The 18,340-nt window shown below is 39.7% G+C and overlaps 1 protein-coding gene across 1 annotated transcript in view; it reads left to right on the top strand.

The window, feature by feature from the left end:
• ANKFN1 (ankyrin repeat and fibronectin type III domain containing 1) overlaps window positions 1–18,340 on the top strand; it is a 129,550-nt gene that overhangs the window by 16,380 nt on the left and 94,830 nt on the right. Inside the window, exons 3-4 of the mRNA XM_070934819.1 lie at window positions 3,142–3,336; window positions 4,252–4,365. Of these exons, the coding sequence (XP_070790920.1) occupies window positions 3,142–3,336; window positions 4,252–4,365 (309 nt within the window). The remainder of the gene's footprint in view (window positions 1–3,141; window positions 3,337–4,251; window positions 4,366–18,340) is intronic.

Here is an 18,340-nt window from a genome sequence, read left to right as displayed (position 1 = left end):
AGCACGTGATTGACGGCTAAAGTAACATTCATTAGGCATGACAAATCTGCAGGAAAACACAGCCTTGAGTGTTCTAAGCAGCAGTTAAAAAAAAAAAAAGACTGAGCTGATTTTTCATTGACCATCTGTAAATAAATGCAGACTGATGGCACGGAGGGGCAATCGTAAATGAGTATTCATTTCCTGCCTTTAATGCAAACATGCCTGGGAACGCAGGCTAGGCACCTATAGCCACTTCATTTCCATGGCAAAATAATGCACTGTGCTGATCACAATTTGCATTTGCTATCTCCATCCATTGGAAGTCTGAAGAGGAGAATTTTATAAATGGATCACTGTTGCAAGTAGAGTCCTTCTTCCAAAGCTGATAGCTAAAATGGGATGCAAATAGCCCCACATAAGCTCTTCAAATTAGCGTCAACTAAATCAAGGGTCCCCAACCTGTGAGCCATGAGGGGATTGCAACCAAGCTGCAGAAACAGCCAGCACGCATGCGTGCACATGCATCCTCACTTGTGTGAGCAACATGTAAGTGCATGCACGTGTGCTCCATTTGCATGAGAGGCAGGTGCACTCATGCAAATGGAGCTGCATGCGCATGCACATGCTTGTCAGCCACTCGCCAGAACCATCCCCTCTCCCACACATACACACTGGTTCACAAAGTCGGAAAAATTGGGGAACTCTGAACTAGATGCTGTGAGCTAATCCATTATGTGACGACTTGACTTGACTTGACTTGACTTGACTTGACTTGATTTGATTTTCAGCCAGTGCAGGCAGTGCTCGACATTCAATCACAATTGAACCCAACATTTCTGTTGCTAAGCATGGCAGTTGCAAAGTGAGTTGTGTCTCACTTTACATCTTTTTTGCCACAGTTGTTAATTGAATCACTGCAGTTCTTAAGTGAATCATGGAATCCTTAAGTGACTCTGGCTTCTCCCATTGACTTTGCTTGTCTGAACCTGGCTAGGAAAGCTACAAACAGTGATCACATGATCCCAAGACACTGCAACTGTCATAAGTACATGCCAGTTGCCAAGCCACCCGAATTTTGATCACATGACCATGGGGATGCTGCCACAGATGTAAGTATGAAAATCGCTCAGAAGTCACTTTTTTTGGTACTGTTGTAACTTCAAACAGTCACTAAATGAATGATTGTACCTGTATGGTTAATTTACTATGTTTTGTGAGTTCACATGTAATGTGAGCCCATTCATTGGCTTATTCAACGAACTACAGTTAAAATAGACCATGGTTTAACATGCTCTGTAAACTCTATCGTTATACAATTAAATGCTTAAGTATTTAAAGATACATTTCTATAATAAATGAAAGGGTATTTGCAGTTATCATGAATTGTTGGGGACAGCACATGAACTCACCTATATTTTAATATCTTCCTTAAAACAATATGGTTTGTTTTTTTTTTAAATCATTCTTTCCAGAAAGCTAAAATGTAGGCGAAATAGATACGGCTTGTGCTAAAATGATCACATGGTTGCTTTTTTTGGTGCAATATTAAAAGCAGCCAAGTCTATGGAGTGGCAAGTACCATAAGCTGTTTAGGGGTGCAGCAACAACGTTGCAGTTTCCTATAGGTCACAACTGCACAACATAACAAATGATCAGCCCTTCAAAGGAGGCCAAATCAAGAAATAAACACCACAGGGATTCCAGGGACATTATTGATGTAAGTATAATAACAGAATTTTGAAAGTCTGTCCAAATTTCTCTCTGTCCCATCTAGGCTTAAAAAAACAAACAAATCAGGCATAGTTATTTTGAGTTTCCTTCTCACATTTGCTGGACTGTACAATCGTTACTTCAAGTCCCTTCTTAATGGTTCTTTCATACTTTTCCCAACATCATCTCAAAATTCCTCTACTCAAATTTACTATAGAATTATATCTTTGAACATTACTGACAGATACCAGAACCGAAGAAGGACTGCAGCTGAAGATTCAGGGACACATCTCTAAGAAGATGCTCTTTTTTGTAGATGCTAAAGAAACCCTTAATGACAGAGAAAACCAGCTATTAGTAGCTACAAAGTGTTAAGGGTCAACCATATATCTAGAAGACACAAATCCCAATCTTATGTGTCCTACTTTCATCCATATGCAGCTGGTTCTTGCTTCACAACTGCCCTGTTTAATGACTGTTTGAAGTTACAACAGTCTTGAAAAAGTAACTTCACAGTTTGTTCTCGCAATGACGACCGTTACAGCGTCCCCGTAGTCACACGAGTGAGATTCAAATATGATACAACTGGCAGGTGTTTACCACTGTTACAGCATCCTATGGTCTCAGGATTGTCATTTGTGTGCTTTTACCATCAGCTTCCAACAAGCAGAATCAATGGAGAAGCTGGCACTTAAAATCGCAAGTTGTGGTCCCATGATATTTCACTTAACAACTGCATTGCATGTAGTCATGAAACGAGAACTACCCATATTTTAATTGACTGAGAGCCACTTGATTCTCTCTGGAGCAGTCGAGGATATCTTTATAGGTTAATGTAAATAGACTGGTTTCCATCCCTGGGCTTATCCACAAGTATACAGGCTAATACTCTTTAAAGTACCCATATCTCTCATACCCTATATCAGGGGTGTCAAACTTGATTTTATTGAGGGCTGTATTAGAGTTGTATTGGACCTTGGGAGACTGGAGTGGGGTGGGCATGGCCAGCTTGATGTCACTCGTGTTGGGGATGCCTGTGGTGGTTCAAGCATTCTGCCAGTGAAAACGGGCTCCTGAGCCCCATTTTCAGCCGCGACAGCCTCCTGCAACCCTCTGCCAGTGAAAATGACAGAAAACGGAGCCTGGGAGGGCTGCATACGGTCCTCCTGAGCTGCGTTTTCACTGGCAGAGGCAATGTGGGCCAGTCCGGGGAGCTGCGTTTTCACTGGCAGAGGCAATGTGGGCCAGTCCTTCACTGTTTCCAGGGTGGCCCCGTGGGCCAGATCTAAGCACCCCGCTGGCCGGATTCAGCCCCCGGGCCTTGAGTTTGACACCCCTGCTCTATATACTCTGATATATGATTTCATATGCATACTTCTCTCTCCTGATTAACTTCTACGTTTCCCTTTGAAAAGTCCCAGAACTTAACCCACTTCCTCTTCCTCGCAGTTGTCAGCGTGGAAGGCAGATCCGTCCATCTGAGCAACTTGGTCCAAGAAGCTCAACAACGGGTGAATGACCTGTCTGCACAAGTCATGAGTGAAAGTCTCGGCACAGACAGCTCTGAGAAGGAGAAGCAGCTGAAAGCCTGGGAGTGGAGATACCGGCTTTACAAACGCATGAAGTCCAGCTTTGAACACTCCAGTAAGAGCCAAGGGAGAAATGCCTGGATGAGTGAAATGGGTGGAACAGAAATAATTCATAAAACACATTGTGTCTCCAGGGATTGTGTCTCCCTCAGCATTTCACTGAGCAGCTAACCTGCTTGACAAATGGGTTACAGGTAGAACAGCAACCTGCCGGTTCCTAAAATAAGACAAGTGCAGGACTAGAAAAGAATTATTTAGTTGTCTATTCATGGAGATGGACATTTATCATAAAGAAGGTTGGCAACTATTAGACCTTCTTAAGGAAGCTGCTTGAAACAGTGGAAAGGCATCTTGCGTTGCGATATAATAAAATATATTTCATACCCAGTGCAGTCAGGTTCATCACTTGCAATGCTGATGTCAGAAAATATGAAATCTTTTAAACAATAATCTGTGTTTTACAGGCAGGAAAGTTTTAACTGCTAAGCCAAGCTGACACATCCTTAAACCTGCATTAAAAGCAGCTTCTTACATTTGTTTTTAAAATTTATAAAATAAATGATATCTAAACATACAATACAATCGGTGTCTAAATAAATTCTAAATACGAATAAAAATTCATCAGTGCTTCCGTTATTCCATCCCCTTGGCAAAGCCCGTGTGACTGAGGAAATGTGATATTATAAATGATGATATTCTAAATCTTGTACTATGCTTACATATAATTACTTGCCATTAGAAATACTTACACTCTAATGTCCCAAATAGACGAAGAGAACAAGAGAAACCAATGGTGTCAAAGAGTCTCATTAGCATACTGTAGATGCCTTGTTTTCATTACAAACACAAGCGACTTCAGTAGAAAGCTCACCCTCGTTGCATGGCTTCGACTCATTTCTTCAATGACCCAGGGCAGTGTTTGAAAAGTATTTGTTCCGCATGAAGTACAGTGTTTTTCCTCTGTTCGCAGAAGCCCCTGAGGCACCAACCAACATCTGCCTTATGGTAACAAGCAGCACATCACTCACTGTCACTTTCCAAGAGCCTCATAGCATCAATTCAGCAGTGGTGACAAAATACAAAGGTAATAGATTTGTATCAATTTCATGAGCTTTCATGAATGTGTGTTCAACGAAATAGGGGCTTTATATCTTTGTTGGAGCTGAAAGTAGTTCCCCAACATAACTTGGATTAGATATGAACTATGTTTGATTTATCTTAGTAAATCCTTCCTTCCTTCCTTCCTTCCTTCCTTCCTTCCTTCCTTCCTTCCTTCCTTCCTTCCTTCCTCCCTCCCTCCCTCCCTCCCTCCCTCCCTCCCTCCCCTCCCACTTCCCTTCCCTTCCACTTCCCTTCCCTTCCCTCCCTCTTCTGTATCTCTCTTCAGTAACAGCATGTTTAAACCCTAACATGGTCTTGATAGTAATTAAGAAAAACTAGAAAACAGTGTCTGTAATGTTTTCAGCTGCCATCTGCCCGCATCTGTAAAAAGAACCTCTTTGTATAAAACCCCCCCGAGTGACATTATATTTGTATTCCACAAAGTATGACCAAGATCCAGCCATAGCGGTAATTTATAATCCCATTTGAGTCGGTGCTTCTTCCAAACTCTCATCAAAGAGTCTCTTAGTATATGGCTTTTAAATACTTTATCCACTTTGTTATCATAAAATAGGTAAGCATGCCATCCAAATTCAAGATCGAAACTTTCTATATTCAATATTCCAATCTTTTTCCTTCCAAACCAATCACTTGTTAAAGTCAAAGCTGCTGCATCATAATATAACTGTAGGTTTGGAAGTTTAAGACCTCCCCTTTCTGGAACATCTTGCATAATTTTCAATTTCACTCTCGGTTTTTTCTCGTTCCAGACAAACTTATTCACTCCAGTTTGCCACACTTTCAGTTGTTTATCACTTTTAAGCACCGGAATCATTTGAAACAAAAAAAGAAATCTTGGCAAAATGTTCATCTTAACTGCTGCTATTCTTCCAAGTAGGGACAGCTGCAGTTTTTTCCAAGTCTCCATATCTTTCTGCAACTCTCGCCACAACACCTCATAATTATTTTGAAACAATTTTGTGTTTGATTCTGCAACCTGAACTCCTAGATATTTTACCTTTGGTACAATCTCAAAACCTGCCCTCCTCTCAAGCTCGTGTTTACGATCTTGTGTCATATTTTTAACTATCATCTTAGGTTTTTTTTGATTCAATCTAAAACCTGAAACTTTACCATAGTCTTGTATAATGTCCTTCATCAGGATTATTGATTCCATTGGCTGTGTTAGGGTGACAACCAGATCATCTGCAAATGCTTTTATTCTGTAATCCTCTTGCCTTATCATTATACCTTTCAAGATATTAGAGTCCCGTATCGTATTTAACAAAACTTCTAGTGTTAAAATAAATAAAAGTGGGGACAGCGGTCATCCCTGTCTTGTTCCTTTTTCAATTTTAAACTCTGTTGTCAAACTTCCATTAATAATAATCTGTGCCTTTTGCTCTTGATAAATTGCTGAAATCGCCTGTATAAATTGATCCCCAAAGTCCATCTTTTTTAAAGTTTTTAGTAGAAAATTCCAGTCCACTCTATCAAAGGCCTTCTCTGCATCCAAGAAAACCAGCACCGCAGGAATCTGTTTATTCTTCTCAAGATATTCCAATAAATCTATTACTTGCCTTACGTTATCCTTCATGTATCTACCCTCGATAAATCCCGCTTGATCATCATGAATCACCTTTTGGATTACTGGCATCAACCTGTTGGCTAATACTTTTGCATAAATTTTATAATCAGTATTCAGAAGAGATATTGGTCTGTAATTCTCCGGTCTTTTAGGACCTGCTTGCTCTTTTGGTATCAAAGATATATAAGCTGTTGTCCATGATGGGGGTATTTTACCCCCTTGTTGAATATTACAAAATAGATCTCTAAGTTGTTCCAGCATTTCTGCTTGCAAAGTTTTATAATACACAGCAGTCAAACCATCCGTTCCAGGAGCTTTGGCTGTTTTTAATTGTTTAATTGCTACTATTATCTCCTCCTCTGTTATAGGATAATTCATTCTTTCCTGTTGGCTGAAGGGATTAATTTAACTTGGCTACAATATAATCAATTACAATTGAGATGGAGAGAGGACCAAAAAACTGGTATTATGTTGCATGAGGAAGAATTGGTTAGACATATAAAAGAGAAAGGTCCAATGCATATTAAAAGGCTTTATAATGTTTTGTTAGAAAGGGATTCAGAAACTGAATTAGTTAAAGATTGTATGATTAAGTGGGCACAAAATTTTGAAGAACCAGTGATGTTGGAAACATGGGAAAAAATTTGGGTTCAGAATGTAAAATTTACACAGTCGCAGAATCTGAGGGAAAACTTTTATAAAATGTTTTATAGATGGCACTTAGACCCAAAAAATTGTCGTGTATGTACCCTAATGTTCAGCCAAAATGTTGGAGATGTGACTGTTTAGATGCTACATATTATCATGTTTGGTGGACTTGTAGGAAAGTTAAGGCTTTTTGGATAAAAATTTGGTGGGTCATGCAGAATGTTTTAAAGAAAAAAATTCAATTCTCTCCACAACTGTTTTTATTGGGTATAGTTAAGGGTTTCACATTGGGTGAAACAAAGTTGATATTGTATATGATAACAGCAGCAAGATTATTGATAGGTAAATATTGGAAAAATGAAGCTTTGCCCACTATCGAGGAATGGACTATGAAGATGGCCAGTTTTGCAGAGATGGCGAAGATTTCAGCATATCTAAAAGATTGTTCACAAGAGACTTATGAATGGGAATGGGAAAAGTGGATAGGTTATGTTCAGAACAAATACCAAACTAGGAAGTATCAAATAGCTTTCATTTGAAAATGATATATCAAGATAGAAATATGTTAATGTAATGAAGATAAAAAAGAAAATTATAAGGGGGAGGGAGGGGTTCAAGTTTTATATAAGTTTTATACAAAGGGGTTTTTTTTTTTACTTATATCAAGTATACTGTGTGGAAGTCCGGGGGGAGGGGAGGGCTAGGGAGGGTTAGGGAGGTTGGGAAGGTTGGGGTGGGTTGAGGGGGGGGGGAAAGGGGTGAAAATGTAATTGTAAAACTTTTGCAATAAAAAAAAAGAAAAACTAGAAAAGACACAGAACCTTCCCTGCCCAAACCTAGGAAAGGAAAGAGGGGAGGGGAGGGGAGGAGAGGAGAGGGAGGGGAGGAGAGGTCATAGCTCTCAGTTTCTCAACAAAACTTAAATGTATGATCAGTCACATATACCCCAGGTAGTACATCTCAATATGATATTGAAATGCAGAACTGAGACACTCACTCCTTGTTTGTTTTTTTCGGGATTCACCACTGAACATTTGTAACACTGAATGCTAGTCTTCCTTTCTATCAGCACATACAGCTCACAATGTTTTACTTCCCATCATCATTTGGGGGGAAATAGTGTTTGACTAAGTATAGTTTGTCTTCATTTTACTCCTGCCATAATTCCCGTTATTCTTCACAAGTCCTTTAAAATTGGCTTCCATTAATTCACCTATCGATTGATACTATCCCAGATGAGAAAACATGAAAGAAAGCTGAAAGTATGGCCCATTCCTTAATAAAAGGTACAAGGTGTTATTATGTGGAAAAGCAGGAGGAGGGATTGCTGTCTATACATTGCTCCGAATTCCTGTATGAAAGGCAGGAGATAAATTAATAAAGAGCAGAAATATTTGTTTCAGTAGTAACTAAAGATTATCACAAAAGCCCCATAGTTACTTATCTGTTACTTCCTGGTGGTGTTTGATGTTACCAGCCCATTTCACTAAAATCTAGATTTTTCAGTTTCTAGAGTCATATACCAGTGGTAGAATTCAATTTTTTTTACTACTGGTTCTGTGGGCATGGCTTGGTGGGAGTGGCTTGGTGGGAGTGGCAGGGGAAGGATACTACAAAATCTCCATTCCCACCCCAGTCTGGGGCCAGCCAGAGGTGGTATTTGCCGGTTCTCCAAACTACTCAAAATTTCCGCTACCGGTTCTCCAGGACCTATCAGAACCTGCTGAATTTCACCCCTGCCATATACAATTGTAACCACAAGAGACCCCTGACCTAAAGCTGGAATTCATTACATTGTGTGATTGCATGTACAAATTAACTTCCCCCAATCTAGTACCTTTTAAATGTGTTGGATGGCTCCCCCACCATTATCTCTCAATTTCTATTGGCCATAGTGATTGAGAATGGTGGAATCCGGTATCTCTCTATGCAATATTTGAGACACTAGCTTGGATGTAGCTGTCACGAATCTTTCTCAAGTGGTTATTTTATTTTATGCTTTCTTGCTCAAATTTAGGAATAAACTATACCTGTATTTACAGCAAGTGTACAGATTGAAAACCTTTCCTTTCTTGGGAAGATGCACTCAGGGAAATAGTCCGACAGAGAAGGAATCCGTCTCTCAACTGTTGCTTTTCGTAGGAATTTTTCTTACAGAAAACTAGTAGACCCTGAAGTAATCCAACCTCAGAATAACTCTTTGAAGTGATCTAAGCCTGAAACAAAATATATTCGCTCCAAGGTCTTTGTTTTGAGGTCAGACCAAAATAAGCTGTTTTGCTTCAAGTTTGGGATTGGGATGCTTGCTTTATGAATTTTCATCAGCAGCAAGGGCTAATCCAATCCCTGGTCCTGTTGGTTTAAATTGGATGAGGTAACATGTAAAATCTTGAAAGGAAGGCAACAATGAAGCTGATGGTGAAGCAGAAAGAGAAGCCTGCATCCAAAAGCAAGACATTGCTGCTATTTTTTTTTTTAAAGGGCAACTTGAGGCTCACCTGGGAAACACTATCTGTAATGCAGGTAGTGAAAGGGATACAGGTGTCTATGGAAACATCTGTATTCTTAGTTTTGGGAATGCTACTGAGATTGCAAAAATGCAAAGACTATCAATATAGGGTTGGTTCGGTTGGCACTGGTGTGTATATGTGTGCACATGCTGTGCATACTTTTGTGTCCTATTGATTTTGAGCTTTCAGGTGAATTTAAAAATCCAAAAAAGTTGCCTTGTGTCAGGGTTCCAAGTAATAAATCCATAGCAAGCAAGACTCTGAAGCAGGTAGGTTCCTCAAAGAATACTTTTATTGGAATTATCATATTGGCACATATCTGGTGAAAACCGACTCTAAATTCTCCCGTGGTTTTCACCTAATTAAAAGTAAAAGTTTTTCTACTTCCTCAAAACAATCAGTCACATGGTCCAATCACTGTGCAGGCTGGCAGCCGGGTAACATCACTCTGCCTTCCTTCAACCAGGTTTGAGAATGTCCTTGGTTCCCAAGAGAAAATATGTTGTTTTGACTACAGACCCCTCCAAAGCAAATCCCCCCTCCCTATCCTTCAGTTCCAGTGTGGCAACACTGAAGTGGTCCAAATGGCTTCAGTCAGGTCAGCTTCAGGGTTGACACCTTGTTCACGTATGGTGCGTGCCCTGCGTGCATGCTCTTGGGTCTTGTGGTTTCAGTATTAACGTCATTCGTGTAATTCAGAAATGCCATCGGTTGCTTTTACTGAGGTTGTGCCTGGCAGATGGATGGCAAAAAGGGAGCGTGCTAAACTGTAGCTTAATCTGGTTAAATAGGTGGAGTGGCAGTGCCTCCAGAAGAATTGGCTAAGAGGATTTCAAAAAGAAAAGAAAACATTAAGAAAATGTCATTGGAATAGCATGATGTACAATTTCTGCCTTTCTGGCTGTGTTTGTTTATCTTCAGGCAGTAATGGTACCACTGCATTGGAAAGTTAAAACAATTATCTGTTTTATCTTGTCAAGGTGTTGGCTCAGAGTCTCAGGATCTGCGGAGAGAGAAGGGAGAAGTATCTGATAATAGATTTTAAATTAAAGTCAGGGATTTTCTAGGGGTAGAGCTGTGCCTGTGAGGATTTGTTATCATTTTTTTTAAAAAGTGTTTTTCCCAATTACTATATTCTGCAAGTTGACTGGCTGCTGGCAGTATATATCATGAAACATGGAATGAAGAATCATAGGGCTGGAAGGGGCCTTGGCAGAGGTGGCTTTCAGCAGGTTCTGACCAGTTCTGGAGAACCAGTAGTGGAAATTTTGAGTAGTTCGGAGAACCGGTAGTAAAAATTCATACTGCCCCCACCCCCATCTATTCTCTGCCTCCCGAGTCCCAGCTGATCAGGAAGAAATGGGGAATTTGCAGTAACCTTCCCCTGGATTGGGGAGGGAATGGAGATTTTACGGTATCCTTCCCCTGCCATACCCACCAAGCCATGCCACGCCCACCAAGCCAAACCCACAGAACCGGTAGTAAAAAATTTTGAAACCCACCACTGGACCTCGGAGATCTTCTAGTCCTACTCCCTGCTCAAGGCAGCAGATTTTATATCATCATAGACAAATGGTTGTCCAATCTATTCTTTAAAATCTCCAGTGATGGTGCACCCATAACTTACGGAGGCTAGCTGTTCCACTGATTAATTGTTCTCACTGTCAGGAAATTTCTCCTTAGTTCTAAGTTGAATCTCTAACAAGCTTCTGCTCATTGCTTTTTGTTCTATCCCATGAGTTTGGGAGAATAAGTCAATCCCCTCTTCTCTGTGACAGTTCATCAAGTACTGGAAAACAGCTATCATGTCACTCACAACCCTTTTCAACAGGCTAGACCAGCGGTCTACAATCTTGGCAACTTTAAGCTGGGGAATGCTGGGAGTTGAAATCCACCAGGCTTAAAATTGCCAAAGTTGCAGACCCCTGGGCTAGAATATCTAACTCCCTTAATCGTTCATCATATGATTTAGCTTTCAGACTCCTGATTATCTTTGTTGCTCTTTTCTGCAGTCTTCCTAGGGTCTCAGCATCCTTTTTTGAATCTCGGTGACTTGAACTTGGATGCAGTATTCCAAATGTAGTTTCACTGGTGCAGTATAAAGTGGTATTATCACTTCTTGTGATCTTGATAGTATCCCTTTGTTGATGCAGCCTAGGATTGCATTGGCTGTTTTGGCAGCTGCAGCACACTGATGTCTCATAAGTGATGGTCCACTATATCCGTCTCACAGTTACTACTGTTCGGCCAGGTACCAGCCTATTCTAAACCTATACATTTGGTTTTTCCTGCCTAAGTGAAGACCTTACTTATATTACCACTGAACTGCATCTTATCGGATAGGGCCCAGTACTCAAATGTGTCAAGTTTCTTCTGAATCATGAGTCTATATTCTAAAATCTTACCTATTCCTCCCCCAACTTGGTGTTGTCTGCAAATTTGATGAGTTCCCCTTCTATCTCATTTAGACCATTTATGAAGATGTTGTATCTAATGTCTTATGATGAATGTATTTTTACAATGACTTTGATAATGATCTATCACTATTGTTGTATGTACACCAAGAGCTTATGCACCGGAGACAGATTCCTTGTGTGTCTAATCACACTTGGCCAATAAAGAATGCTAATTCTAATGTTGAAGAGTACTGGGCCCAAGACAGAACTTTAAGATACTGCACTGCATACTTCCCTCATGCAGATATAGTTCTATTGAGGACTACATGCTGGGTGGTTGGTCAGCCAACTGCAAATCTATCTGGTGATGGTACTGTCTATTCCGCATCATTCTTTCTTATCAAGAAGTAGGCTATGATTTTACTTTGTCAAATGCCTTACTGAAGTCCACGTGTCAGGATTCCTACAGTATGTCCACAACATTTCTTTGATGTACTAATTTAGTCCCTTTATCAAAGTAAGCAATTCAATTTGTCTGCCATGATATGTTTTTAACAAACCCTTGCTGACATCTAGTAAAAAGCTTGTTCATTTCTAGATGCTCACAAATCCGCTGCTTGATTATCTTTTCCAGGATTTTCCCAGGTATTGATGTCAGGCTGATTGGCCTATAATTTTCTGGATCTATTTTCCCCCTTTTTTGTAGATTAGAACCACTTCAGCTCTTTTCCGGCCTTTCTTATGCTACAGGAACTTTATATTTAATGGCTCCAAGATTAATTCTGCCAGCTCCTTCAGAACCCTGGGTTGTAAATCATCCAGTCCATGTGATTTGTATGTGATTTGAGGGTGGATAGGTATTCTCTTACTAATTCCTTGCCTATTTTAACTTGTATACCTGTTTATCTCCTGTTTTTGATAGGTTGGGCTATTTCTTCCTTTTGCATAAAAACAGATCCAAAGAAAGAATTAAGCAATTCTGCTTTCTCCCTGCCAGCTGTCTCTTTCTTGCCATACGCTCCCATTAATGGACTTATCATTTCCTTCACTTTCTTACTTGTTCCTTACGTATTGAAAGAAAATTCTTTTTAAATAATGTTTAGTATTAGTTGCCAGTCTTAGTTCATTTGGGGCCATAGCTTTCCTGACTTCCTCCTTGCAGATTCAGGCTACTTGCTGGTATTCTGTTTTAGTTATGTACCCCTCTTTCTGGGGTTTCCCCCCACATTTGACCTTTTTGTCCCTCAGTTTATCAGAGAGCTCCATGTGCAACCTTACCAGTCTCACCGGGTGTCTTTTGTTTTTCCTCTACCTTTCATAAGACAAAATTGTCAGCTAGGCACATCAAGAACCTAGGGAATGTGACATTTAGACATTTAAAAAGTCTAAAACAATGCAATTATATTAATGCGCCCTAGTTCAAATATACATGAATTAATTAAGTATTTTAAAACCACATGGAATTGCTATTACACTTCAATTTTAAAAGCAATTTCTCTGGAATGTCCTTTTCTTATTAGGTATGAAAATGGTTTTTCTGAAATTTTAGGAGACTCATCTTTGCAAACATACATAGGATGGCCCTTTTCAGTCATTTGTGTATATTTAGAAAATTATGTTTTGGTCATTCTCTAAGCCATTGGTTTTCAATCTTTTTGAATCCATGGCACAATATTGAATATAGCATTGCTTTGAGGCACACCAGAAAATTAATCATATATAAGAATTTTTAAACATGTAGGGAATGGTTCAAGGGGAAGTTATAATTTTTTAAAAAAATTATGAACACAACTTAATATACAGATTATATAGAATAAACATAAACAAGAGCCATGATGGCACAGTGGTTGGAATGCAGTATGGCAGGCTAATTCAGCTCACTGCAGGGAGTTCAATCCTCTCTGGCTTAAGGTTGACTCAGCTTCTATCCTTCCAGAGTTAGTAAAATGAGGACCCAGATTGTTGGCGACCATATGCTGACTAGAGGGGGCTGTAAAGCACTATGAAGTGGTACATAAGCCTAAGCGCCAGAGGTGGGTTTCACATAATTTTATCACCAGTTCACCACACACCAAAAATGTGAGTGTACGCGGCTTAGAAAACATGGCTAAAGAGGACGATATAGCACCAGGGAGGGTAGGCAGGGGCGGGGGCGCATGTCGCCACTACCTGTTCGCTTGAACCGGTCCGAACCGGCTGAATACCACCACTGCTAAGCGCTATTGCTATTGCTATAATACAGAAAAATAAAATAAATAACATGCACACAAAATCTTGTGCCACACTAGTAATAAGCCAAGTCATGGCTATGTGTCATGGCACACCAGTTGAGAACAACTACTCTATTGTGTTTGCACAATATAATTTAAAACCTAAATAAAACCATGCATCTCATTTAAATTCACCGAGAGTGGTAGTATCTATTTTTTCCCCCAGTACTGGCCTCTAGGCCATGCTGATTAAGGAATTCTGAGATTTAATTCATTCATTCAGAGGGTGGCAGGTTAGGGAAGGCTCTTCTAAGGCTGCCCAAAAGAAAGACATGTAAAGGCCACAATTTAGGGTGTCTGGTTATCACCTTTAAAGCCAAAACAACCTGATCATGACTCTTCTTCACCTCCTCCCATTCATGCAATCCAGCTGACTGGCATGATTCTGCTGATTTTATAGGCTGGAGGTGAACTGCTAGAGAAGAGTGACCATTGCAGAATTAATCTGTCATGCCTTTGTTTTCAGATGATGCCCTCTGATCCACCTCCAATGCAGAAGCTTTCACCACATGAATGGCTATGCATTTTGTGAAATCTGCTAGCAATCACTTTGCAATAATGTGATGTGTTCAGGTAGTGGTTCAAAAGTGGTGTTCAGGTAGTCCTTGACTTTGTTTTCTACTCAGGAACTCAAGCCATGTGCTCCTGTTCAGGAACTCAAGCCATGTGATTCCTGTCCACCATTAAACCATCTTTCCAAGCAGTCTTCTTGTTTCCAGTGTTTTTTTCCCCACTTGGAACTGAACCCAGATGGACATTTCTTCCAACATATTTATAATGGTTGCGGTGTCCCAGGGTCATGTGATCATCTTTTGCAACTTTCTGTCAAGCAAAATCAATGGGGAAGCCAGATTCACTTAATAACCATGTTATTAACTGAACACCTTTAATGATTCACACAACTGTGGCAAGAAAGGTCGTAAAATGGAGCAAAACTCACTTAAAAACTGTCTTCCTTAGCAACAGAAATTTTGGGCTCAATTGTGGTCTTAAGTCGAGGACTGCCTATACTGTATATTCATTTATAAAAGATTATTTATTGTCATATACACATCGCCACAAGTCCCATTAAGTGTAGACATATACATATTTCGGATAACTAAAAATAAAATATGCATCTATGAAGCAACCGTACATACATATTACACAGAGTGTAATAGACAAATATTCATATAAAATATATACATTATAATAATTTCTGAGATTATTTTTAACCAATGTACTGAACGTTTGATAGAATATAGCATCCTAATACTGAATGGATTTAGACTGATTTACCCATTCCTTGTATTATCCTATTTATTCAGAGAGATAATGCCATAGAAGAGTAGCCTGATTCTGAGTAAAATTGCTCCCTTGTGCCATTACATAATAATCATTTATATTAAAAGGCTTATATTGGTGTTTATGCTTGCTTTTCCCACCCTGACCTCTTTCTCTAGTCTCAGAGGCTTCTGGTTTTCATTCTTCACCTCAAAGTCAGTGCTTTGTCAGAGAAAGTAAGATTTCACAGCTTAAAAGACCCCATGCTGAGGAGAGAATTTCTTTGATCCCCAAGCACCATCTTCAGTAGCTGTGCTTTAACAAGTATATAACGATTTTGTTAGGCAGAAAAAAAATAACAAAAATACTCAGTGTATTCCTATCAAGAAAGACCTCCATTTTGGAGCATGTCGCTTGAAGTACCTCTGAAAAAGATAAAAAAAATGTTTCATTGCATGGGAAGTTTATACCTGCACTGTTATTTGGCGGAGAAGGGGATTTGGTGAAGAAAATATTCTCATTTTGTGGAGGAGGATAGACAGAAAAGATTTAGATATAAACGTGCAGACAGTTTTCTAAAACCTATAACCATTGAAATCTTAGGCAAAATACTCAGGGGTGAAATGTTTCCGGTTCGGACTGCATTGCCCGATCCGGTAGCGATGGAGGCGGGTGGTTCAGAGAACCGGTAGCAAAAATCCCTGCCCCCCCCCCCCCATGCCCAGCTGAGCTGCGCAATCATCAGAGGCTTTTTTTAATTATTTTTAAAAGCATTTTTTCTACAACCTCTTTGGCCAAAAAAATGCTTTTAATAGTAAAAAAAAAGCCTCTGATGATTGCGCAGCTCAGCTGGGATCATCAGAGGCTTTTAAAAGCATTTTTTCTACAACCTCTTTGGCCGAAAAGGTTATAGAAAAAATGCTTTTAAAAGGAAAAAAAGCCTCTGCCGATCAGGCAACTTAGCTGGGATCGTCAGAGGCTTTTAAAAGCATTTTTTAAACAACCTCTTCAGCCGAAGAGGTTGTAGAAAAAATGCTTTTAAAAGTTAAAAAAAAAAAGTTGGCCACGCCCATTCAGTCATATTATCCCCCACCAAGCCACACCCACAGAACCGGTAGTAACAAATTTTACATTTCACCACTGAAAATACTGTAGTTGTTAAATTGGATTTTGTGGGTCTGTCATCCAGCTATGTATGAACTAACATTAGTATTACACAATAAGTTATAAGTGCTTCAGATACATTGCCAGTTTGATATATGCCTCCTTCATCTTGAAATGGAGAAAGATGCTGCATTTCCAAGAGAAATAGGCCAATTTTTTTCTTTGCCCAGAAAATAAGTCTCTCAGAAGAGGAAAAAGATTAAATGCTTTACACCATTGTTGTCCAACCTCCTGAGCTATATTCGGTAAAGAGGAATTGTGCTGGACACATATAAAATATATAATATAGTTAATGTATATAAATAACAGGAAGGTGCGATGGCTCAGTTGTTAAAGATGCTGAGCTTGTCAGCTGGAGCTGACAGCCTGGGTTTGAGATCTGAGCACCATGCAAAGGGTGAGCTCCTGTTCCTGCCCCAGCTCCTGCCCACCTAGCAATTCAAAAGCATGCAAATGCAAGTAGATTAATAGGTACCACTTCGGTAGGAAGAAAGAAAGGTAACAGTGTTCCGTGCACCCTTTGGCATATAGCCACGCTGTCCAGAAGACCATGGAAAATGTCTTCAGACAACTCTTCTGGGGCTGCATTACTAGTTGTACAGGGCTGCACATGCAGCCCTGTACAACACAGTCATGTGTTGGACACACCTGCTTTACACAGCCATCAGTTTTTGCATAGATTCTTTAGAGAAAAATAACTCAAACCCAGTTTAGTCTCAATATTTCCATATTCTCCAATACTTATTAGGCTTATCCAGATTTACAATTGAAATGATTCTGGAATCTTTGTTTGGTTAGTATCACATCATCATAATGCACAGTGCCTTAAGAAGTTACTCACAGTATCAGCAAATTTGTCATGATCTGGGCAATGCAGAGAGAGACGGAGGGAGGGAGGGAGAGAGTGTGTGTGTGTACTGGATGAGTATGTATGTTGTAGTTGGGAAATGCAAATGGAACATACAATTTTGGCATACGTACATTCTGGGAGATCAACAGAGTTCTTTCGTTAAAAGAGCTCTTATTCAAAAAAATTTCTTTAAATGATGCAGTTCTTCTCCCCAATCTAATTCTTAAAATTAGATTTGATGCCTGGAGAAGATATAAACTTATGAACTGTCCAAATGGGATGGTGGGTGAAATTGTACAGAACTGTTTTGTCTTAACCTATTAAACCTCACTGGCTATATCACTAGGGCCATGCCTTTTTTTTAAACTTCAGCCTATGTTTCTTGCACTGTGACATAGTGAGGTGATAAGTCAAGCCAATACCCACACTTAGTGCTTATTTTCTGTTGGCAAATAAGCTAGAGTTAGCTAAGAGAATGGAATTCCTCCCAAAAGCTTTTCTCCAGAAAATGTTCAATGAGTTGGCAAAGCATAGGATTTTTATACTGCTGACAAGATTCATACTGCACAGATCAACAAGGCAAAACAAACCAGAGACTAGCCAGAGTGTGCCAGAGAGGTATGTTTTATCAGGAGTGCTAAAGAAAAAAACATATATACTACGTTTCCCCAAAAATAAGACCCTGTCTTATATGTTTTTAAACCCTGAAATAAGCGCTTGGCTTTATTGCCATGCGCTCAAAAGCCCAATTAGGCTTATTATCAGGGAATATCTTATTTTGGGGAAAACAGGCAGGGGTGAAATCTAAAAATTTTTGCTACCGGTTCTGTGGACGTGGCTTAATTAGTGGGCGGGGCTTGGTGGTAAGGTGACGGGGAGGGCGTGGCTTGTTGGTCAGGTGGGCGTGGCCAAGTCAATGTCATTTCTTTGCCCTTTTTAACCTACAAAACACAACACAACACAACTGGCTCACCAACAATATAAAAGCAGCTGTGCTAGACCCAAAATGGCCCCTGCAACAAGCAGGAACCTCACACAGCCACAAAAAGCCCAAAAAACCAACTTTCACACTTTACACACACAAAATTCCACATACAGCTTTGTGAGATTTTGTGTGTTTGTGTAGTTAGAGTGAAATACTACAGAAACACACTAAATCTCAGAAAGCTGCACAAATATTATTTTATGTTAATTTATTTTTATTTTTATATAAAAGCAGCTAAATTTAAAACTTCCTAAACTGTAAATGGCTAGGTCTAAAAAAAGAAC

Source organism: Pituophis catenifer, unplaced genomic scaffold (genome assembly GCF_029215685.1).
Source record: "Pituophis catenifer annectens isolate HBS135680 unplaced genomic scaffold, rPitCat1.0.hap2 SCAF_2, whole genome shotgun sequence".
Classification (NCBI taxonomy): Eukaryota; Metazoa; Chordata; class Lepidosauria; order Squamata; family Colubridae; genus Pituophis; species Pituophis catenifer.
This window is presented reverse-complemented; position numbering and strand designations above follow the sequence as displayed.